The 24,951-nt window shown below is 43.6% G+C and overlaps 2 protein-coding genes across 2 annotated transcripts in view; one reads left to right on the forward strand and one right to left on the reverse strand.

Moving 5' to 3' along the window:
• The window catches only part of nt5dc1 (5'-nucleotidase domain containing 1), a 198,515-nt gene that overhangs the window by 51,800 nt on the left and 121,764 nt on the right, over positions 1-24,951 (reverse strand). The window contains exon 8 of the mRNA XM_003215606.4: positions 17,258-17,355. Coding sequence (XP_003215654.3) covers positions 17,258-17,355 — 98 coding nt within the window. The remainder of the gene's footprint in view (positions 1-17,257; positions 17,356-24,951) is intronic.
• col10a1 (collagen type X alpha 1 chain) overlaps positions 19,767-24,951 on the forward strand; it is a 100,837-nt gene continuing 95,652 nt past the window's right edge. Inside the window, exon 1 of the mRNA XM_016997748.2 lies at positions 19,767-19,992. The gene's annotated coding sequence lies outside the window, so the exon portion shown is untranslated. The remainder of the gene's footprint in view (positions 19,993-24,951) is intronic.

A 24,951-nucleotide genomic window follows, 5' to 3' on the forward strand; every position in this document is an offset into this window, starting at 1 on the left:
ATCTCCCTGCAGCGTGGTGAGTCCAAGGTCATCCAGCATTCTGTCAGCCTCCTCTGCATTCCTTGCCATGAATCTCTTTCCATCCTGAAAGACGATAATGGTAGCTGGATATGCCCACGAAAATCTAATTCCATTCTCAAACAATGTTTTAGCCAATGGATTCATTTCTTTCCTCTGCTGAAGGGTTCCTGCTGAGAAGTCCTGCTTAACCCAGATCTTGCTGCCCCTGAATTGCAAGTCTTTAATTTTCCTTAGTTCTTTGTATACATAGTCTCTAATTTTTTCAGAGGCAAAGGCAATTATCACATCTCTTGGGTGACGATAGTTGCCCATAGGTCTATAAATTCTATGGGCACGTACAATGTCCTCAAGTTTAATGCTTAATTTATTTTCATTTAGCCAGCTCACCAAAATTTGCTCCAATTCTTCTGGTGTTGCTCGGACCGCATCAGGAATTCCAGCCAGTTTCATGTTTCTCCGGCGAAACCTGTCATTCAGCTGAGTGAGTTGTCTCTCCATCTCATCAATCCTCGATTGGTTTTCACCAGCCTTTTTCTGTGCTGACTGTGCAGTTTTTTTACTGCATGTATTTCCTGTTTCATTTCCTGAAGTTGATTATTAATTTGTTTAATGTCCGATCTGATATTTTTCTCCATATCTTTCAATAATAGTCCCAATTCTTTTAGGCTGCGCGCCATCTTATCTTACCCTCCGGCAGTAGATAGTAGGCGAAGATCTCTGTTTCTCTTCTGGAGTTATAAATCAGTTGTAAATCAGTCCTCCTCCAGGCTTCAGAGTCTCCCTTGTCTGACTTTTATTGCCCAATTAAGTAGATGGCTTTCACTTTGTTTTTTTGCCTTTAGTTGGGCTATAAATTTAAGGTTCTGAGGAGAGGGTTTGTGGAGCGTCTATTCTCTCCGACGCATGCGCAGCAAGTCCGATGGCCACCCTGCCTCGATGTTAATAATAATAATAAGAATAAAATAATGAAGAGGGTTGGAAGAAACCCCTTTGGGACATTTAGTCCAACCCCCTTCTGTCTTTGTGCACCAAAAGCACAGCAAAACACCCCTAACAAATGGCCACCCTGCCTCAATGTTAATAAAAATAAGAATAATAAAATAATGAAGAGGGTTGGAAGAAACCCCTTTGGGACATTTAGTCCAACCCCCTTCTGTCTTTGTGCACCAAAAGCACAGCAAAGCACCCCTGAAAGATGGCCACCCTGCCTCAATGTTAATAATAATAAGAATAATAAAATAATGAAGAGGGTTGGAAGAAACCCCTTTGGGACATTTAGTCCAACCTCTGTCTTTGTGCACCAAAAGCACAGCAAAGCACCCCTAACAGATGGCCACCCTGCCTCAATGTTAATAATAATAAGAATAATAAAATAATGAAGAGGGTTGGAAGAAACCCCTTTGGGACATTTAGTCCAACCCTCTTCTGCCTTTGTGCACCAAAAGCACAGCAAAGCACCCCTAACAGATGGCCACCCTGCCTCAATGTTAATAACAACAAGAATAATAAAATAATGAAGAGGGTTGGAAGAAACCCCTTTGGGACATTTAGTCCAACACTCTTCTGGCATAACAACAACAACAGAGTTCCGGTTATCTTTAGCCTCTGCCTCCCTCTCCTCCGCACCTCCTCCTGGGGCAGCCAGAGGAAAGGAGCTCTGCTGAGCAGGAGAGAGCTCAAGAGAGGGAGGATGACATTTCTATCCCACTTCCTCCACTAAGAGATGATTAGATATATGCTCCCGATTTCTATGCCAGGCCATTGGCAATATACTCAGCAGTAGCAATATACTCCGGATTTTATCCCAAGGCTCCTGACCTTAGCGAAGGGGAGAAAGACTTTCCCTCCACTAAGGCTGGCAGCCCTGGGATAAATCCTGAGTATATGGCTAATCTGCAGTAGCAATATACTCTGGATTTTATCCCAAGGCTCCTGGCCTTAGCGAAGGGGAGAAAGACTTTCCCTCCACTAAGGCTGGCAGCCCTGGGATAAATCCTGAGTATATGGCTAATCTGCAGTAGCAATATACTCTGGATTTTATCCCAAGGCTCCTGGCCTTAGCGAAAGGGAGAAAGACTTTCCCTCCACTAAGGCTGGCAGCCCTGGGATAAATCCTGAGTATATGGCTAATCTGCAGTAGCAATATACTCCGGATTTTATCCCAAGGCTCCTGGCCTTAGCGAAGGGGGGAAAGACTTTCCCTCCACTAAGGCTGGCAGCCCTGGGATAAATCCTGAGTATATGGCTAATCTGCAGTAGCAATATACTCTGGATTTTATCCCAAGGCTCCTGGCCTTAGCGAAGGGGAGAAAGACTTTCCCTCCACTAAGGCTGGCAGCCCTGGAATAAATCCTGAGTATATGGCTAATCTGCAGTAGCAATATACTCCGGATTTTATCCCAAGGCTCCTGGCCTTAGCGAAGGGGAGAAAGACTTTCCCTCCACTAAGGCTGGCAGCCCTGGGATAAATCCTGAGTATATGGCTAATCTGCAGTAGCAATATACTCTGGATTATATCCCAAGGCTCCTGGCCTTAGTGAAGGGACGAAAGACTTTCCCTCCACTAAGGCTGGCAGCCCTGGGATAAATCCTAAGTATATGGCTAATCTGCAGTAGCAATATACTCCGGATTTTATCCCAAGGCTCCTGGCCTTAGCGAAAGGGAGAAAGACTTTCCCTCCACTAAGGCTGGCAGCCCTGGGATAAATCCTGAGTATATGGCTAATCTGCAGTAGCAATATACTCTGGATTTTATCCCAAGGCTCCTGGCCTTAGCGAAGGGGAGAAAGACTTTCCCTCCACTAAGGCTGGCAGCCCTGGGATAAATCCTGAGTATATGGCTAATCTGCAGTAGCAATATACTCTGGATTTTATCCCAAGGCTCCTGGCCTTAGTGAAGGGGAGAAAGACTTTCCCTCCACTAAGGCTGGCAGCCCTGGGATAAATCCTGAGTATATGGCTAATCTGCAGTAGCAATATACTCTGGATTTTATCCCAAGGCTCCTGGCCTTAGCGAAGGGGAGAAAGACTTTCCCTCCACTAAGGCTGGCAGCCCTGGGATAAATCCTGAGTATATGGCTAATCTGCAGTAGCAATATACTCTGGATTTTATCCCAAGGCTCCTGGCCTTAGCGAAGGGGAGAAAGACTTTCCCTCCACTAAGGCTGGCAGCCCTGGGATAAATCCTGAGTATATGGCTAATCTGCAGTAGCAATATACTCCGGATTTTATCCCAAGGCTCCTGGCCTTAGCGAAAGGGAGAAAGACTTTCCCTCCACTAAGGCTGGCAGCCCTGGGATAAATCCTGAGTATATGGCTAATCTGCAGTAGCAATATACTCCGGTTTTTATCCCAAGGCTCCTGGCCTTAGCGAAGGGGAGAAAGACTTTCCCTCCACTAAGGCTGGCAGCCCTGGGATAAATCCTGAGTATATGGCTAATCTGCAGTAGCAATATACTCCGGATTTTATCCCAAGGCTCCTGGCCTTAGCGAATGGAAGAAAAACTTTCCCTCCACTAAGGCTGGCAGCCCTGGGATAAATCCTGAGTATATGGCTAATCTGCAGTAGCAATATACTCCGGATTTTATCCCAAGGCTCCTGGCCTTAGCGAAGGGGAGAAAGACTTTCCCTCCACTAAGGCTGGCAGCCCTGGGATAAATCATGAGTATATGGCTAATCTGCAGTAGCAATATACTCCGGATTTTATCCCAAGGCTCCTGGCCTTAGCGAAGGGGAGAAAGACTTTCCCTCCACTAAGGCTGGCAGCTCTGGGATAAATCCTGAGTATATGGCTAATCTGCAGTAGCAATATACTCCGGATTTTATCCCAAGGCTCCTGGCCTTAGCGAATGGAAGAAAAACTTTCCCTCCACTAAGGCTGGCAGCCCTGGGATAAATCCTGAGTATATGGCTAATCTGCAGTAGCAATATACTCCGGATTTTATCCCAAGGCTCCTGGCCTTAGCGAAGGGGAGAAAGACTTTCCCTCCACTAAGGCTGGCAGCCCTGGGATAAATCCTGAGTATATGGCTAATCTGCAGTAGCAATATACTCTGGATTTTATCCCAAGGCTCCTGGCCTTAGTGAAGGGACGAACCCTTTCCCTCCACTAAGGCTGGCAGCCCTGGGATAAATCCTGAGTATATGGCTAATCTGCAGTAGCAATATACTCTGGATTTTATCCCAAGGCTCCTGGCCTTAGCGAAGGGGAGAAAGACTTTCCCTCCACTAAGGCTGGCAGCCCTGGGATAAATCCTGAATATATGGCTAAACAAGATATTGCAAAACCCCTTAATAATTAAAAATTAATTGAATAATAATTAAAATACCTTTTGAGTGGGGTAAAGGCAGAAAGGCAAGGCTCCTCCAAGATTTGTACAGGGAGAGGAAGAAGCCAGAAGGGGCTCAAAGGCTCCTGCAGCAAAGTGGCGGGAATGGAGGAAAGGCAAGGCTCCTCCAAGACTCGTGTAGGGACCGGGGACCGGGAGAAGCCAGGAGAGGCTCAAAGTCTGCTGCAGCAGAAAAGTGGAGGGAAAGTCAAGGCTCCACGGCTTGTGCAGGGAGAGTGGGAAGCCAGCGAAGTCCCATGTAGCAGAAAAGTGGCGGGAAAGGCAGAAACGCAAGGCTCAAAGGCTTGTGCAAGGAGCGGACAAGACAGGAAAGGCTGTAAGGCTGCGCGGGCCGGACAGATGGCCCCGGGGGGCCGCATCTGGCCCGCGGGCCGTAGTTTGGGGACCCCTGGCTTAGATTAAGACTTTTCTAAACTTCTTGTTTTTAAACCAGAAATTTACACTTCTAGTTCAGAACAGCTATTCCTTAGAAATAAAATAAATGGAAGAGATAAAATGCTATTTATTTGTAATGAGTACAAAATTCCCCAGCATTTCTTCGTAAACATGCACCAAAATGCTACAGAAAGTATCATGGCACTTAATATATTAATAACAACAAATTCTTAATATATGATAAGTTTGGTAAATCTATTTCTTCCAAAAGGCTACTAGAGGCACAGAATATCGGTTGACATTTTGTGCAGAGTTAATGACTTTTTCTTGAAATGAAAAGTTGGCTCGCAGGGTGGAATGATTTGACAGACAAGTACTGCCTTAGGAGGAATGTGAATTGCATTATGCCTCTCTAATATTTCATTACATCAGGAAATAAAGCAATAATTAAGGAAGATTTGATAAATGCACTGGGAGTCTGATTAACATATTGGCTCTATTTCACCCAAGAAAGACAGAAAACCTGCAAAACATGACGGTTGGATTGCGTTTTCTAATTTTTTTTTCAAGGTGTACACATAAGATACTTTTGAGACTGTATGTGTCTCCTAAAAATCAGAGATGGGAAGAAATGGCTTTGATTCCCATTTTCATGCAAATTTACTCAATTTACACCTACTGCAAACCAAAGTTAAACTGACATTTGCCCTTTTCAAAATGTTGGGATGAAGTTTTCCAATGAGAAAAAAACACAAACATTTATGAAGTAGTGGAAAGTATGCACAAAATACCTTCTCCCATTTCCATTACACAGGGAGGGGTCCGTGTTTGCTATTAAAATGGATCCTACATGTGTGTTACTCTAATGGACAGAATCTATTTGTTTTTCTCAAAAGTCCCAATTCCCAGATATATTCAGAATACTGCCAGGAAGGTTAGCTGTGGGTTAAGTCATATTCAACTCAGCACTGACTTTCAGTAGAAGAGCTGAGAAGACAGCCACTGTGAGTTATAGGCAGGGGTTTAACCTTTCCTAATCCCTGTCTTAGATCCTTGCTGAAATATGATGCTTTCCCTGTCTTTTGGGTTATATTCATCAACAGAAAATCTCAGAACTAATTATAGCATGCTTTAAATAGCTGACTTGATTAATGGTAATAAAAAGCAGAAAGTGTTTCCTGTGAAAAATAGTTTATTTTAAGGACTAACCCTACAGAAAAAAATAGTTAGATGTTTTTTAAGGGGGGTGAGCCTGCACAAATGAACAGTGAAGCTTTTAATGAAATCCAGCACACACAGATGCGTGGAAACTATGTCTAAAGAAAGCTTTTTGGCAGTTGCTGCCAAGCTTGAATTTGTAAGGAATGTAGTACGCAAAGCCCTTCATTTTAGTTCTCTCATTAATTCTTTCATATTCTGGTTTGAAAATCCTACTACTAGTTGTACAAGTGATGTAACTATTTTAGGAACTGTGACACATCAACTAACATTTACAGCAAATTGTATTAATGAGAGAAGATCTGACAAAGGGTGGAGAGACTTGCTGTTTGGTAAACATACAAATGTTAGGCTATCACTTTCTTCTTCTCCCCGCCCCCCCACCCAAAATACCTTATGAGAGAATGTATTCTCCTTACTTCTTTACAAACAATATTTGTCATGCCCCCTATGCTTTATTTTTAAAAATACTATTTTGTATGTATTATGACAAAGAATAATAGGCAGCTGGGTAGTCTATTATCTTTATAGACTACATGTATTTTAGGAAAAAAATAGATAAAGGATTCCCTGTTCTCTACATATCAACCTTTTTTTAAAGCTCATGTCATATATAGCACATCATCAAGCTCAGTTTCCCCCCCTCGATTTAGGCCCAACGTCTTCTTTTTTCTTTTTCTTAAAAAAAGACATTAAATATAAACAAACATAGCAGCCACAGGGAACAGGATCAGTTTAGTGCTGGCTTCCTCCCCATGATAAAGGCACTAGTGAAAATGCTATTTGCAATTGGATGACAGTCTTTTCCTTTTGAAAGACAACTGCAACTTTAAAGAAAAGGAAAGAGTGTTTTTCTTAGGGACCATAGCACTGGGAATGCTTTAACTCTACTCTGTGATCCAGTTCTCACCCATTTTTAGTAGGTGCTATTTAAAACAAAAACAGAAATTATAAGATACCCTAAATGTGGTAATGCATTCAACACAATGGCTAGCCTGATCTTCACTGGGCATCCAATAACAACTTTCTTAAGCAATGTATGTGTATGATTCATGTCCCAGTCATCCATTTATTTTAGGTGAAAAATATTAGGTTGTCCAGGATATTGAAAGGAAGACTTCTAACTATAGTAGAAGGATAGTGTAGCTGCCAAATAGTAATATTTATTTGCTAATATATAGACTTGGATTTTAGCACTAATGTGATCCAGATTCTAAATAAATCAGGCATTTATTATAATAAGAGATTTGATATGGTAGCATCTTCCGTTCAGAAGGACATTATTTTCAGAGTGGAACAGTTATATTAGATGCGTTTGGCTGATTAAGCTGGAAATCTTTTTAAGCCTCAACGAAAGAAATATTATGTCTGTCTAGCCCTTGGAGGAAAGGAGGAATGGTTTTCTTGGAAATGGATTTTGCTTAGTTCTAATATTGTTTTAATGCCAAAATGTCACATTTAATATCACAGCACAACTGATGGACAGCTTCCCTGTGTCTACTGCAGGAAAGGAACCCTGTACTTGAACTTTCATTGCATTAAGATTTCTTAATTGGGATCCTGGGACAGAATATGGCACACAAGTGTAAAACATGCCTAAAATAGCTGACTTGTACATAAAGAGGTGGATATGGACTTTCTGTAAATGCCCTTAAGATGCAGCTACATAAAGTAAGATTTTTTTTTTACCAATTCCTTCTCACCTGCATTCCCCTTAAAAGGTTGTTTAGAGACCTTCCAGATATGTGAGAGACTGTGGGTTGGGGGAGGGGATTGGTGAAACCATTTCCTTCTGTTTCCTCCAATGGGATCTCCTGCTAAATTTTAATTTACAAATAAAAGAGGTTTTTCTATCCACATAATGGATTTTTCACCATTGATACCAGTGGATATAAATTTCTCATATTACCCCAGCTTCCTAGAATAGGAGCTGCGGTGGCACAATGCGTAAAAACCCTTGTGCCTGCTGAATTGCTGACCTGAAGGTTGGGTTGCTGACCTGAAGGTTGCCAGTTCAAATCTGCGAGACGGGGTGAGCTCCTGTCCGTCAGCTCTAGTTTGCAGGGACATGAGAGAAGCCTCCCTGCTAACAAATCTGGGCATCCCCTGGGCAACGTCTCTGTAGATGGCCAATTCTCTCACACCAGAAACAACTTGCAGTATGTTCTCAAGTCGCTTCTGACATGATATCTATTTTCTGATAGGTTTTTAGAATTGGAAGTTTTTAAGAAAAACACATTTAAGAGAATACTTTATAATTTAAATTGGTACTGTTTTCTGTCCTTTTAAGTATATGTTTTAATACTGTTTAATTCCATTTAAACTATTATCACTTTAATTAGTAAGCTGCCTTGAATCCCAATTTTGTGGGAAAGGCAGTATGCAAATAAAGCTGTTGTTGATGATGTTAATATTCCTGAAAAATAAATTATTCTTCTGCCTTCAATAAATGCAAAATGAGTAAATTTGTTCTAGTGTAACCTACTGCTTCTTTGTTTTGACAATTTAAAAAAAATATATTTGACAACAGCTTTACATAGGGTTATGCCACATGATAAAACTGGAAGAAGAAGCCCAAGACATCCCATATTGGGAGACAGAGAGTCTACCAAATAGCCTGGACCTGAGTTTCAGAAGAATTCTGACTGATAGTTCATCATTTTCATCAGACAAAGAAAGGTCTGTTCATAGGTGAAGGAGATAACTTGGGAAATTCTGCTGTGAACTCTTTGATAGATTGAAAGCCAGAAGAAAACTGTTACAGATTCATATTTTGATCAGGAGCTAAGGGCAGTACCATTTGGGCACGGCTGAGGGCATTCCAAGGAAAGTAAATTTAAATGCAGTGATCTGTACTGTGTTGTCCTTCATTCCTATTTTGGCATGGCTTTCATCCTCTAAGCCAAATGGAGGCCACACAGAATGTATGGTGACTCCATGAGTCAGAAATCATGAAGTCTATCAAGCATATAACAAGCCACAAACTATGCTAAGTTGGCTTTGTTTGGCTAGTGGATCAGTAGTTGCGGAGGATTGCCTAAATTCCAGTTTCAAATGGATATGCATATATATTGCTTTGGAAGATTACAGACTACTTAGATACACAGAAAGTGTATCAAGTAAGTAAACTGCCGAGTACAGGAATCACAGTGTTTGTCACGACCCAGGCTGCAGAGCACCAATAACCATACACAGAGGCCAGAATCTATCTAATATCTTTATTGAAGGAATATATAAAGTTAATAAAAACAAGTGTAGAAAATAGTCCAGAATTAGACCTTTCAGGAAAGGTCAGAATTAGTCCAAAAAAGCAATGTCCAATAAGAAATATTAAGGTCCAAAGTTGTAATCCAATAACCGAAACACTCACTTTGCCAAGCAAAGTGAGGGGAGATGACAAGGTCCTTTAGTCCATGAAACTTGAGCGAGGCTAGGAAATAACTTGATACTTGAAACAAGGCTTGAACGTGGAACAAGGTAACTAAGAACAAGAACAAGGTCCGTGGAATAACTTGATAAAATCCGTGGAACAAGGCAAGGATTGATCCTGGGAAACAAGGCAAAGTCCGTAGATAAACAAAGGCTGGGAAGCAAGGCGAAGGCTGGATAGCAAGGCAAGGCTTGAGCAGGAGCGAGGCTTGAATCGGAGCGCGCTGTCCAGACACAACTCGCTCCGTAGGCTGACGAATTGACTCCGCGAAGTTACTACGCGGGTAAAACACCTAAATAGAGTCTAACTTTCCCGCCGAAGCAGTTCTCTGGGAATCAGAACCGAAAGCTAAACTCTGAGACCAGATGTGAGACTCCCCAAAGATTCTCACGAGAAGCAGTCTTAATTGGCCACATTCTTAGCTGCAATCCTCGCACTCCTGCGCGAAGCTGATTCCAAACTTCTCTGTTGTTTACAAAACTCCCGGCGCAAGAACACGGGAGAAGTAGGCTCTGGGCTTGTTTGACATACTTCTGGGAGACAACTTTCTTGCAGGTGCAAGGTTCCCAGATCTGCCTGGGAAAGATCTGGCTGAGAGGAATCCAGTTCAGACTGGGAAGGTAAAAAACCCAAGTTTTCATCTTCATCAGGAATTACAATGTCCTGAGCAGGACTACAAGGCCCATGGGTCATCACACTATCCCCCTCCTCAAGGCCCCTCCCAAACTGGGGCCCTCTCCCCGAGGCGCGAGGTCGCGGTTTGGTGGGATAGGTCTGATGAAAGCGACGGGTTAGATCAGGAGCATGGACTGTGGAGGCGTCTTCCCAAGAGCGTTCCTCAGGGCCAAAACCCACCCAGTCAATGAGATATTGTAGGCGGCGGCGGTGAAAGCGAGAATCCAAAATGTCCTCAACCTCGAACTCCTCCTCCCCATTCATCAAAACAGGAGGGGGGGCCGGTTGGTCTGTATCAGGTCGCACACCATCCGCCGGAAGGAGCAGGGAACGGTGAAACACTGGGTGAATGCGCATTGAACGCGGAAGTTGGAGTTTGAAAGTCACGGGGTTAAGTTGCGCCACCACTGGATAGGGGCCAATGAAACGGGCATCTAACTTCCGGCAAGGGCGGTGGGAGGGCAGAAAGCGAGTGGACAGGAAAACCCGATCTCCTACCTTGATTTCGAGGCCCGGCTGGCGATGTTTGTCAGCGTGGCGTTTATAGTCCTCCTTGGCTTGGTCCAGTTGCTGGAGCAAAAGTTGTTGCACCGCTGTGAGTTCCTGCAGCCAATCCTCTGCTGCGGGAACTTCTGAAGTTTCAATGACAGGGGGGAAGAAACGTGGATGGAAGCCGTAGTTTGCAAAGAACGGCGTTTCTTTTGTAGAAGCTTGAACTCCATTGTTGTAGGCAAACTCAGACAGTGGTAACAGAGAAGCCCAATTGTCCTGTTGGTAGTTTACATAACAGCGAAGATACTGCTCCAAAGTGGCATTGGTGCGCTCCGTTTGCCCATCTGTTTGGGGATGATGAGCTGAAGATAAGCGAGAGTCTATGCCCAATAGTTTTTGTAGTGCCTTCCAAAAACGAGAGGTGAATTGAGATCCACGGTCTGTGACTAAACTCTTGGGCAATCCATGTAGTCTGAAAACATGCTGAAGAAATAGAACCGCAGTTTCTTTGGCCGTGGGGAGGCCTTCGCAGGGAATGAAATGGGCTAACTTGGTGAAAAGGTCCACCACCACTAAGATCGTGGTGAATCCACAGGAAGGTGGTAGGTCAGTGATGAAATCCGCGGAAATTATTTCCCATGGGCGAGATGGGGTAGGAAGGGGGTGTAAAAGCCCTGAGGGCTTCTCCCTTCGTATCTTGGAGCGCTGGCATACTGGGCAGGTGTTGACATATTTTTCCACATCCTTGCGGATCTTGGGCCACCAAAAATCCCTTAGGATCAAATGCATAGTTTTAAATAGTCCGAAGTGTCCTGCTGGTTTGCAGTCATGACACAGACGAAGCGCTTTTTCCCTGCCCGGTCCGGGTGGGATATAAACATGATTTCTATAGCAGAGCAGCCCATCTTTAAGCGAAAAGGGAAAATGCAGACCTTGGCGAAGTTGGTCCTGCGCCCAGGCATCTGCTTGCTGACTAGCCCTGATTTCTTGAGCACAGATGGGTCCTGGAGTAGGGGAAGTTGAACCAATGGGAATGGATTTGGTGTTCCCCACCGTGAGCGTGGCAAAGTTCTCGGGTTGTAGCAGTTGGGATTCAAAGGTCTCCTTGCGTCCTGCAGCGTATTCCGGTTTACGTGACAGGGCGTCTGCTTGCTTGGTTTGGGCTGGGGTCACATAATGGATCTGGAAGTTGAAACGTTCAAAGAATAAAGCCCAACGTTGCTGCCTCTGATTTAGTTTGCGGGCAGTTCTTAGATGTTCTAGATTACGATGATCAGTGTGGACTTCAATGGGAAATTTGGCCCCTTCTAGCCAATGTCTCCAAGTTTCAAAGGCTGCCTTTATGGCCAGTAGTTCTTTTTCCCAAATGGTGTAATTCCTCTCTGGTGTGGTTAGTTGACGAGAGTAAAAGGCACAGGGATGGAGGTGATCTCCCACCGGTTGTAAGAGTACAGCCCCAATTGCCACATCAGAGGCGTCCGCTTGCACCACAAAAGGGGTTCCAGGATTTGGGTGCTGTAGAATTGGCTGGGAGGTGAATAGTTTCTTTAGTTGCTGGAACCCTTTCTCTGCTTGATCAGTCCAGCGGAAAGGCTGCTTTCCACGGATGCAGCTAGTGATGGGGTCGGACCAGCGGGCAAAATCTGGAATGAACTTGCGGTAATAGTTCGCGAACCCCAAGAAACGCTGCACCTCTTTCTTGTTAGTTGGCGCCCGCCATTCCAATACTGCTGAAACCTTGGCTGGATCCATGGAAAGCCCTAGAGGCGAGATGCGGTAACCAAGGAAATCTACCTCTTGTAGATCAAAGGCGCATTTTTCCAGCTTGGCATAAAGTCCATGATCCCGCAATCGTTGTAACACCATTTTGACGTGGTTCTCATGTTCTGATTGTGATCTAGAAAACACCAAAAAATCGTCCAGGTAGATTATCAAGAACCTGTCTAGATAGTCCTGAAAAATGTCATTGACAAAATGCTGGAACGTTGCGGGGGCTCCGCATAAACCGAAATTCATAACTCGGGACTCGAATAATCCGAATTTGGTCTGGAAAGCGGTCTTCCACTCGTCCCCTTCCCTGATGCGAACTAAGTTGTAAGCCCCCCTAAGATCCAGCTTGGTGTAAACCTTGGCTCCTCGAAGCCGATCCAGTAGATCCGAGATTAAGGGCAGGGGATAGCTGTTCCGCTTGGTGATATTGTTCAATGCTCTGTAGTCCACCACCAAGCGTAGTTCCCCTGACTTCTTCTTCACAAACATCACTGGGGAGGCGGCTGGGGATTGAGAGGGTCTGATGAATCCCTTGCGAAGGTTTGTCTCTAGGAATTCCCTGAGAGCTTCTTGCTCTGGTTCAGTCAGGGAGTAGAGATGCCCTCGCGGGATCGGGGCCCCCTCCACCAAGTCAATGGCACAGTCATAAGGTCTATGTGGGGGTAATTTTTCGGCTTCTTTCTCATTGAATACATCCCAATACTCGGAGTACTTCTTTGGCAAGGTGATGATGGGCTCGGTGTCTGTGGCATGGCATACCTTGGCTACGAGGCAATGGTTTTGGCAGTACGGTGAAGCAAACTGCAGTTCTCTGTTGGACCAGGAGATGTTAGGGTCGTGGAGAGTCAGCCATGGAATTCCCAAAATCACAGGGAAATGGGGAACCTCGGTAACAAAGAAGGAAATCTCTTCCATATGTTCCCTTATCCACATCCTGGTGGGTTCCGACCACTGACTTACGGGGCCCGTCTTGAGGGGGCGGCCGTCTATGGCTTGCACCACACGGGCATTCTTGAAATCATGATATTGTAATCCCAGAGAGTCGGCATACTCTCTATCGATGAAATTGTTGGTAGCTCCAGAGTCTATCATGGCGTGGATCATGACGGGTCCCCTTTTTGCTGACCATAATGTGACCACGAGAAGGAACAGGACCCCGGTTGGCGGCTCTTGGATGGATTTTTTGACCGGGTTGGCGAGCCTCTCTACACCCGGTCGTTGGCTTCCCCCGCCGGCTGTGTGCCAGTCGGCTCAGACGCCTTCGTCTCCGTGGAGGACGCCGCCGCAAGACGGGCGGCAGGCTTCCCTTTGGCTGGGCACTCTCTGGCGAAGTGGCCCCCGTTCCCGCAGTACCAGCAGAGGTTTAAGCGTTGACGACGGGCCTTCTCGGCGGCATCTAGTCTGGGACGCACATTGCCCAACTGCATCGGCACCTCCTCGCCTCCTCTGGGGTATGGGGTTGGCGGTGGGGGTCTCCACACCGGACGTGGCTGAACGCTGGCGGGAGCGGGGGGTTTTGCCCCGGCTCTACTGCCCTGGCCTCGAACCCACTGTTTCCTGTTGGCAATCATGACTTCAGCCCGTAAACATTGATCAATGAGTGCCTCGAGGGTCTGGGGAGGATCCACCTTGGAGATTTCTTCCAGCATTTCAATGTTGAGACCCTCCCGGAATTGTCCCCTGAGGGCTACATCGTTCCAGCCGGTATTGTGGGCCAGCACTCGGAACTCGGCTATATACTGAGACATAGGTCTGTCTCCTTGGAAAAGGCGACGGAGTTTGTGACCGGCTGCCTCCAAATTGTCCTCGATTCCCCAAGTCTCCTTGAGGTGGTCCAAGAAGTGTTGCGCTGATCTTAGGTGTGGAGAGGTTTGGTCGAACAGTGCCGTCGCCCAGCTGGCCGCTGGCCCGTCTAGAAGACTGTAAACCCATGCCACTTTGATGTCTTCTTGGGGAAACTCGGCAGCACGGGCCTCTAGATAAGCTTGACATTGGCGACGGAAGACATGAACCTTAGAAGCTTCTCCAGTAAACTTGGTTGGCAACGCCATGGCCGGAAGACGAATTCCGCGTTCCTTCAAACCCCTTATTTCTCCATCCTGTGCATTGAGCTTATCACGGATTCGGTCCACCTCATCCTTGTCGATGGTGTAGGTAATCGGCTGGCCGCTCGGCCCAGGTACGACTCCGGTAGACATTCTGGCCGAGGTTAATTGGTGCTTAGGGGGGCGGAGTCAAACTGTCACGACCCAGGCTGCAGAGCACCAATAACCATACACAGAGGCCAGAATCTATCTAATATCTTTATTGAAGGAATATATAAAGTTAATAAAAACAAGTGTAGAAAATAGTCCAGAATTAGACCTTTCAGGAAAGGTCAGAATTAGTCCAAAAAAGCAATGTCCAATAAGAAATATTAAGGTCCAAAGTTGTAATCCAATAACCGAAACACTCACTTTGCCAAGCAAAGTGAGGGGAGATGACAAGGTCCTTTAGTCCATGAAACTTGAGCGAGGCTAGGAAATAACTTGATACTTGAAACAAGGCTTGAACGTGGAACAAGGTAACTAAGAACAAGAACAAGGTCCGTGGAATAACTTGATAAAATCCGTGGAACAAGGCAAGGATTGATCCTGGGAAACAAGGCAAAGTCCGTAGATAAACAAAGGCTGGGAAGCAAGGCGAAGGCTGGATAGCAAGGCAAGGCTTGAGCAGGAGCGAGGCTTGAATCGGAGCGCGCTGTCCAGACACAACTCGCTCCGTAGGCTGACGAATTGACTCCGCGAAGTTACTACGCGGGTAAAACACCTAAATAGAGTCTAACTTTCCCGCCGAAGCAGTTCTCTGGGAATCAGAACCGAAAGCTAAACTCTGAGACCAGATGTGAGACTCCCCAAAGATTCTCACGAGAAGCAGTCTTAATTGGCCACATTCTTAGCTGCAATCCTCGCACTCCTGCGCGAAGCTGATTCCAAACTTCTCTGTTGTTTACAAAACTCCCGGCGCAAGAACACGGGAGAAGTAGGCTCTGGGCTTGTTTGACATACTTCTGGGAGACAACTTTCTTGCAGGTGCAAGGTTCCCAGATCTGCCTGGGAAAGATCTGGCTGAGAGGAATCCAGTTCAGACTGGGAAGGTAAAAAACCCAAGTTTTCATCTTCATCAGGAATTACAATGTCCTGAGCAGGACTACAAGGCCCATGGGTCATCACAGTGTTTGGCATACTAGGTTAAGTAGACTGCTAGACTGTTGGAAGGCAAAATATACAGTTTTTGGTCTCTGCTCAGAACTTGACCGATCACCATATTTGAGGTTGAGAAGCAATTTCCTTCACCACTAATGGTCCAGTGCTCTGTTCCATGTTGTTAACATGAAACAGGAGGTCTATGTCTACCTTATATACACACATCATCTACAACTTTCCTTCAAAGAATCCTGGCTCTCAGGACACGAATTAACTTCCCTAGATGCTGGAGTTAAGTGTCTTCCACATTCATGTGTGGAAGACATCAATGGGCCTCCAAGTCTGCGAAATTGTCAATGCACCATGTTTTGTGTATGCCAAGGCAAGCCAGGGGATGGGGATGAAATACTTATTTTTTCCTATTTATATAGCTGGTCCCCTCCCTCCAACTCAACAAAGAATCTCCTTTCAAAAAAAGTAAAATCAATAGTAAGTAAAAAAATAAATAAAATAGGAGCCCCCTGGTGGCACAGCAGATTAAACCTCTGAGCTGCTGAACTTGCTGACCAAAAGGTTGGCAGTTCGAATTCGGGGAGCGGGGTGAGTTCCCTCTGTTAGCCCCAGCTTTTGCCAATCTAGCAGTTCAAAAACATGCAAATGTGAGTAGATCAATATGTACCACTTCGGCAGGAAGGTAACAGAGCTCCATGCAGTCATGTCGGCCACATGACCTTGGAGGTGTCTACGGACAATGCCTGCTCTTCAGCTTAGAAATGGAGATGAGCACCAACCTCCAGAGTCGGACATGACTAGACTTAATGTCAGGGGAAAACCTTTGCCTTTACCTAAAATCAAACTACATGCTTACTTTAAAAACAGTAAAATCAAACTACATGTTTAACATTTTTCCCACCTTCATTAAATATAGCTTGCACAGAAGTGAGGAAGAAAACATAGTTACTACTTTGACTAGTCAAAGAAGTACAAATGCTGAGCATCTATATCATCATCGTTTCCACTGTAATCTTTATCAATCTCTCCTTTCCCCTCTAAACGGAAGCGGCAAAGAAACATCAGGCAAAATTCCAGATATACTGAAGATAATTTTAAATGGAGGCTGATATTATTACTGTAATTCCAGTATCATCATTTTTTAAATGTAAATTGTATCTGGATTCCTGCTCCTAAGTCAGTGTCTTGTGGTTTTAAGAATATCATGACTTATTACTATAGGAAATGTGTGACTGAACATTCAAATCAAAATAAGCAGGACAAACATTTCCATAAAGCCCAAAAATCTAGGTTTGTGTTGTTATTTTAAATAACTTTAAAACAATACACAATTAATTTTCACATTTTCACTTGCTACACAGTACCATAGGCATATCTTAACTAACATCTGACAAAAAATCCTTTTTTATAAAGATTTCCCATGCCTGCAAATTTACTTATGTGAAAATAGAGCAAAATTTTGCTTATACTACGGAACATGAAACTGAACAGATCCAACAAGGGTTAGAAGGACAAAATTATTGCTGAACTCTAATCTTTTCTGCCCACAATTAAGGGCTGCTCCAAAGTGAAAATGCGTAAGTCAAACTGATTATAACATTTTCTAGAACTGTAACACTCTTTATCACTTCCATTGGCATGAGTTTTCTAGGCTCTATTTTGATTTTGAAAAGATATGCCCCCTCCTGTCTTAATGCAATTTAACCATTTAAGTATTTTTCCAACCTACCAAGAGTTCGGAAAGGTCTTTGATTCGGTGACTGAGAGAAGAAACCTGGTTTCAGGGCATTTGAAATAATGATGTCAAAAAGGTCTGCAAAATCATTCCTGTACCAATAAAAAAGAAATAAAAGTATGTTTATTTATTACATATTAAAAGATAAAATATTAGATGCAATTAGTGACATCACTTTCAAACCAGTTAAAGACAACAGAATTAAAATAAATGCCATAATCAATTTTACTAAAAACTGACTCGCAACTTCACTAGGCCTCAAATCCTCAATTGAATATCAAACTTATAAACTGGTGTGGAAATGTGTCTAATGTTGATATCAGCACCTAGAGAGCCACATGTTGTAGGTTGCATTGGGGGTGAACATTTTGTAGATATCAGACCCGAAGCCGGCTTACAGCTGCATTATAGCATCTGTGTAGATGAGACCATTGACATTTGACACAGAGAAACAAAAAACTACTCTTTCCTCGCATTCACCAAATCCAAGTTGCTGCTACACTTAGAATCTGGTGGAAATTGCTGCATAAAATGGATTATTTTCTCTAACATGGTTTCTCCTGTATATAAAAGATTGTGATTGTTGGATAATTTTCTAGTTCTTAAACACTATATTAATCTTTAGGCTACGCAGTAGAAGTGAGCACTGATATTCTTAGTAACTCTGGAGTACATTAAACAAACAGCAGATATTGTTTTCATTCCAACCAGGAAGGATTTTTATCCTTATCCATAAACCAAAATATACACAGTTTGTACAATATATACACAGTATTTCCTCTCACTACTTACAGTGCTAGAAATAATATCATATGAAAGCTGACCAGCACAACCTGGGGATCACAACCCAATATAGTGAAGATACCTGCCTTTGTGCTTTGCTACTATGCTACTGAATATGCATGCCTAGTGTGAAATACATCTCACCACGTTAAAACAGTGGATGTGGCCCTTAATGAGACATGTTGCATTATCATAGGCTACGTCCTACACCACTGGAGAAATTATAGTATTTAGCCATTACAGTATTGTACCACCTGACATCTGTTGGGAAGTAACAGCCTATAATGAAAGGACCAAGCACTGACATATCTGGCCCATCCTCTTTTCATAGAATCATAGAATATAGAATAACTAGCTTTTCCCGGCCATTCGTTGCTGTGGCTTATGGGAATCATTTGTTGGCCAGGTGGAATAGGAGTAAATAGCTTTGCAGGCTCAAAACCTGGCTGTTTTCTTCTTATGGGAATCCTTGTTTGGTGAGCTGGAATACAGTGGAAAGTCTCGGTGCAGCAGGTATGAATGCTGGAATTAGTCACCTTGATTAGCATGTAATGGCCTTGCAGCTTCATAGTGTGGCTGCTTCCTCTCTGGGGAATCCTTTTTTGGGAGGTGTTAATTGGCCCAGATTGTTTCCTGTCAGGAATTCCCCTGTTTTCAGAGTGTGTTCTTCATGTACTGTTCTGTTTTTTTTTTTAAATAGTGGGAGTCAAGTTTTGTGCACATATTTGTGTATATTTTATCTGTAATTACCAGGCATGGACTAACTTGGGCCCTTCTTGGTGTTTTGGACTTCAACTCTCACAATTCCGGCTGTTAGGAATTGTGTGAGTTGAAGTCCGAAACACTAGGAGGGCCTAAGTTTGCCCATGCCTGGTCTATATTATAATGTTATGTGAGACGGTAGGGGCTTGCGGCATTTGTTGGGCCCTCCAGGTCTTTTGGACTTCAACTCCCACCATTCCTAACAGCAGGTAGGCATTAATGGCCTTGCAGCTCCAAAGCCTGGCTGCTTCCTGCCTGGGGGAATATTTTGTTGGGAGGTGTCAGCTGGCCCTGGTTGTTTCCTGCCTGGAATTCCCGTTTTCAGAGTGTTGTTCTTTATTCACTGCCCAGGTTTTAGGGTCTTTTAATGGTGGGAGGCAAGTTTTGTTCATTTGCAATGGATTTCCGTAGGTAAGAACCAGCCAGGCAAGTGTGGTTTATATACCTGTGGAATAATGTCCAGGGTGGGAGAAAGCACTCTTTTCTGTTGGAAGCAAGAATGAATGTTATAATTAAACACCTTGAGATTAACATGTAACGGCCTTGCAGCTTCAAAGCTTGGCTGCTTCGTGCCTGGGGGGAATATTTTGTTGGGAGGTGTTAGCTGGCCCTGATTGTTTCCTGCCTGGAATTCCCATTTTCAAAGTGTTGTTCTGTATTCACTGTCCTGGGTTTAGAGTCTTTTAATGGTGGGGAGCCAGGTTTTGTGCATATATTTGTGTATATTTTATCTGTAATTACCAGGCATGGGCTAACTTGGGCCCTATTGGTGTTTTGAACTTCAACTCCCACAATTCTGGCTGTTAGGAATTGTGGGAGTTGAAGTCCATAACACCAAGAGGGCCTATGTTTGCACATGCCTGGTATATATTATAATGTTTGTGTGAGGGATTTTGGTGGCCATTTCTGAAGGCAGGGTCTCTCTTTGCCTGCCCTCATTTGGGAGTCTGTTCAAGCCTCCTTTTGCCCGCTGGCCTCTGAGGGCGGAGAGAGCAAGGGAAAGGGAAGGAAGGGCTTTTGTCTCCCCCCCTCTCGCTGGACTTGCTTCTCTCTTTTTCCTCCTCTCCAGAGCGATGGAGGCCACGGAGGGAAGGACAGACAGAAGGAAGAAGGAAGCATGGCCATGGCCTGCTCACCTGCCACCTGTACTGTCTTCTCTCTCAGTGGATGCTTTTTCCTGAGGGGTAAGGCGCCTGGGACGTCGTGACCACTTGTAATCCGCTCTCGAGGCCAGGACAGTAACGGTTTTAACTGCTCCCTTGGGTTTCAGGTGGTGTTGCGTCAGCCTCGGAGTGATGTATTTGTTTCTTGGGGTGGGGTGGGGGGGCTGCTCTGCATGTGCGTAGAATGCAGTGTTGCGTTTTTGAGTTTTTACTGTCATTTCCATGTAGTATGGTATTGGTTTTTTTATGTAAAAACACAGACCAAATGATTGTCTTTTGTTGCCAAATTTGGTGTTATTGGCTCCAGTAGTTTTGCTGTTTAAGTTAAGGGAAAAACTGTCAGAACATTTATCTATATATATAAAAGGATAAAAAAATTTCGGCCTAGGACAAAACAACAAAACTACACATCCCAGAAACACTAAACTTGGTAACGCAAGTTCCAAGTTCATCTATGCCTCTACGTTCATACAACAAAAAGAAAAGAAAAATAAAGCCCTAATTAGAAGGAGAGGAATAATTGTTTTTTATCCAATTTCTGCCAGTTACAAGGCTAAACTCTGCCCACTTGGTCTCCTAGCAACCTACTCAGCCCAGGGGACAGGCCCAGTTAGGCCTTAGGCCTCTTCCACACTGCCTATAAGATACAGATTATCTGATTTGAACTAGATTATATGGCAGTATAGACTCAAGGCCCTTCCACACAGCTATATTACCCATTTATAATCTCATATTATCTGCTTTGAACTGGATTATCTTGAGTCCACACTGCCAGATAATTCACTTCAGTGTGCATTTTATACAGCTGTGTAGAAGGGGCCTCATATAATCCAATTCTAAGCAGATAATATAAGATTATAAATATACAGTAGAGTCTCACTTATCCAACATAAACAGGCTGGCAGAACGTTGGATAAGTGAATATGTTGGATAATAAGAAGGGATTCAGGAAAAGCCAATTAAACATCAAATTAGGTAATGATTATACAAATTAAGCACCAAACATCATGTTATACAACAAATTTGACAGAAAAAGTAGTTCAATGCTCAGTAATGCTATGTTGTAATTACTGTATTTACAAATTTAGCACCAAAATATCACAATGAATTTAAAATATTGACTACAAAAACATTGACTACTAAAAGGCAGACTGCATTGGATAATCCAGAACACTGGATAAGCGAATGTTGGATAAGTGAGATTCTACTGTAATATGAAATAATTACTGTGGTAATCCAGTCCAACCCAATTCTGCCATGGAGGACACAATCCAAGCACGCCCAACAGATGGCCACCCTGCCTCTCGATAATAAGAATAAGAATAAGAATATCATATAATCATAAGGTTAGGAGACACCCCTAAGGATCATCCAGTTCAACTTCCTTCTACCATGCAGGACGACACAAACCAAGCACTCCTGACAGATGGCCATCCAAGATCTGCACAGTAATAATACAAATCGAATCATAGCATCAGACAGTTAGGAGACATCCCTAAAGGCCATCCAGTCCAACCCAGTTCTGCAATGCAGGACACAATCCAAGCACTCCCAACAGATGGTCACCCAGCCTCTCAATACTACTACTACTACTACTACTACTACTAACAACAACAACAACATCACACAATCCTAAGGTTTGGAGTGACCCCTAAGGATCATCCAGATCAACTTCCTTCTACCATGCAGGAGGACACAATCCAAGCACTTCATCTACATAATAATGATGATGAAGATAATAGTAATAATAGTAATAATAATAATAATAATAATAATAATAATAATAATAATAGAAGCATAGAATCCAAGAGTTTGGAGAGACCCCTAAGGGCCATCCAGCCCAACCCTTTCTACTATGCAGCAGGACACAATCCAAGCATTCACAACACATGGACAACGTATAAATACTATACAATACTACACAGGGACATAGACCCCCCCCTCTACCCTCCCCACTTTCACAGTACACAAACAACCAAATGCATACTAAACATAAAGACAATCATACAACAGACATTCAATACCACCACTACCTCAACAAGTTCTCACCAACACCACCAGACAATGCCACAGCAACACGTGGCCGGGCACAGCTAGTATATATATAGAAAATAGAGTTGGAAGAAACCTCATGGGACATCCAGTCCAACCCCCTGCCAAGATAAAGGAAAATTGCATTCAAAGCACCCCCGACAGATGGCCATCCAGTCTCTGCTTAAAAGTCTCCAAAGAAGGAGCCTCCACCACAGTTCAGAGCAGAAGGTTTCACTGCCGAACAGCTCTCACCGTTAGGAATGTTTTCCTGATGTTCAGGTGAAATCTCCTTTCCTGTAGTTTAAAGCCATTGTTCCTCGCCCTAGTCTCCAGGGCAGCAGAGAACAACCCTGCTCCCTTCTCCCTATGACTTCCCCTCACATATTGATACATGGCTATCATGTCTCCTCTCAACCTTCTCTTCTGCAGGCTAAACATGCCCAGCTCTTTAAGCTGCTCCTCATAGGACTTGTTCTCCAGACCCTTGATCCTTTTAGTCACCCTCCTCTGGACACATTCCAGCTTGTCAACATCTCCCTTCAATTGTGGTGCCCAGAATTGGACACAATATTCCAGGTGTGGTCTGACCAAGGCAGAATAGAGGGGTAGCATGACTTCCCTGGATCTAGACACTATATTCCTATTTATGCAGGCCAAAATCCCATTGGCTTTTTTAGCTGCCGCATCACATTGTTCAGATATCAGCCAGCATACCAAAGCCTTAAATCTAGAAACAGCTTCCTAAGATCTACAGAGATACTCGTAGGAACACCTCAGCAAGCAAGAGTCCAAAAGTGGCAGGCTAAAACATGGAACCTCAATCCATGGCTGATACCAGATGAGAAACTCCCCTCCTAGGCACCAGAAGACTGGGCAACTTGGAAGGCGCTGAACAGACTGCACTCTGGCATCAGGAGATGCAGAGCCAATCTTAGGAAATGGGGATACAAAGTGGCGTCCACACATGCAAGTGTGGAGAAGAGAAAACCACAGACCACTAACTACGTACAACACAATCTGAGCCATGCCACATGCACTATGTAGGACCTTTTTACAGTGACCCCAGAGGCACTCCAAGTGGCCAGCTTCTGATCAAAGGAAATCTAGTATAATGCCAAGTTTTTACCTTTGTTTGTGTTTTAAAATTCATTATAACTGTATCCTCAATTCACTTCTGACACAATAAATAAATAATTACTTACAGTGTAATTTTTACTGTGCCTTCAGTCTTAAAGCAACATTTGATCCCCAAATTCACAGAATCAAATTAAACACACCAAACTCTCTTCTATAGGGAAATGCACAATGTCTATTTTTAGGAAGCCCTAAACTCTCCAGGATACATGAGAAGCCCTCATGCTGTGGTTGCTTGCTTAATTTATATTCTCCTTAACCATTCACATGCTGCATTACATCATCCCCACTGCAGCCTATTCTTAATTGCTCAAAGGTCCCATTCATTACTGTGTGATTTACTCAGAACTTATGTACTGCTTAGTTACTCCTGACTTTACAATTAACCATGAATCTGCCAGGTAGTTTACTAAACTAACAGTTATCCCCTTGTTCAATCACAGGTGGCTGTGACATTTAAAAGGCAGTTTTTGAGGCACAGATGAGTGTCTATCTTAAGCCAAAGTACAGGTTAAAATCCTGCCAAGCATGTGCCAGGGCTGGACAAAGTGCACTAAACGGTCTGCAAGTAGCCCTCAAGATTGTTCTGCAGAACTTTCAAAAGCGCTTCTGACAAACTCCACACTGAGAAAATGAGAAAATACTGTTTCTCCGCTTGGAAGCTTCCAGGAGGAGCAGTTTTGTGTACAGTCAGTCAGTCCTAGAATTACAGACAGGGCCGTAGCCAGAAAAAAAATTTGGGGGGGTTGGGTTGAAAATTTGGGGGGGGGGATGTGAACCCCTAGCACCCCCACCCCCGCTACAAACCTGTCAATATCTGCTTGAGATAGTGCCTGGAGGGACTCTTAATGTTTTGCGTCTCATAGATTTAGCATGGGGATTTGGTTAACCAGTTAAAATTCATGAGTAAACCAGGTTTTTTTTTATAACCTGAAAAATTTGGGGGGGGGGCTGAACCCCTAACCACCCCCCCCCTCGCTACAGGCCTGGTTACAGACAAGGTAGCTTCGTCAGATTTCTTCTTAAGTTGAATTTGTATGTATGTCGAAACAGTTACATTTTTTAAGTTTAACTCAAGCCCATTAAAAAGGATTTATTCAAAAGTGTAATTGGACAATTATTGTATATTAGTAATTACACCCAAGTTGATATTGCTTTTTCTGTTAATTTCTTGAGTAGGTACTCAAGTAATACAACCACAGCAGCGTGGAATGGTCTCAAGTGACTATTGAGATATTTGAAAAAAAAAAAAAAAACCAAATTTTTGTTTAGTTTTGAATCCTGATGATTCACTGACTCTAGAAAGCTATGTGAATAGTGATTTTGGAAACAGCCCGGACAGGAAGTCAACTACTGGAGTTTTGTTTAAGTTTAGTGGCACTGTCATAGATTGGAAATCTAAGAAACAAAGTTTTGTAGCCCTGAGTTCGAGTGAAGCCGAGTTTGGTGCTTTATCTCTGCCTTGAAACAACTGTTGAAAGATCTACTGATTCCTGTTGAAGAACCAACAAATATTTTTGAAGGCAACCAAACTTGTATTTTGATGGCTACACAAGCAAGGGTCAAACAAAGAAGTAAACATGTGGACATAAAATATAATTGTGTCAGGGATGCTGTGAAAGATGGGAAAATTTCTCTGACATATTGTGATACTTCACAGAACTAGCTGACATATTAACTAAGCCACTAGGAGCACAGAAACATAGCCAAGTTCTAGGTGATTTGGAAATATTTGAGTTTGATTTATAAAGGTTTTATTTAACACAAGGAGGGGTGTTACAGTAAGTAGTAACAGGATCAGGTATATATGTG

The sequence above is a fragment of the Anolis carolinensis genome, chromosome 1 (assembly GCF_035594765.1).
Source record: "Anolis carolinensis isolate JA03-04 chromosome 1, rAnoCar3.1.pri, whole genome shotgun sequence".
Lineage (NCBI taxonomy): Eukaryota > Metazoa > Chordata > Lepidosauria > Squamata > Dactyloidae > Anolis > Anolis carolinensis.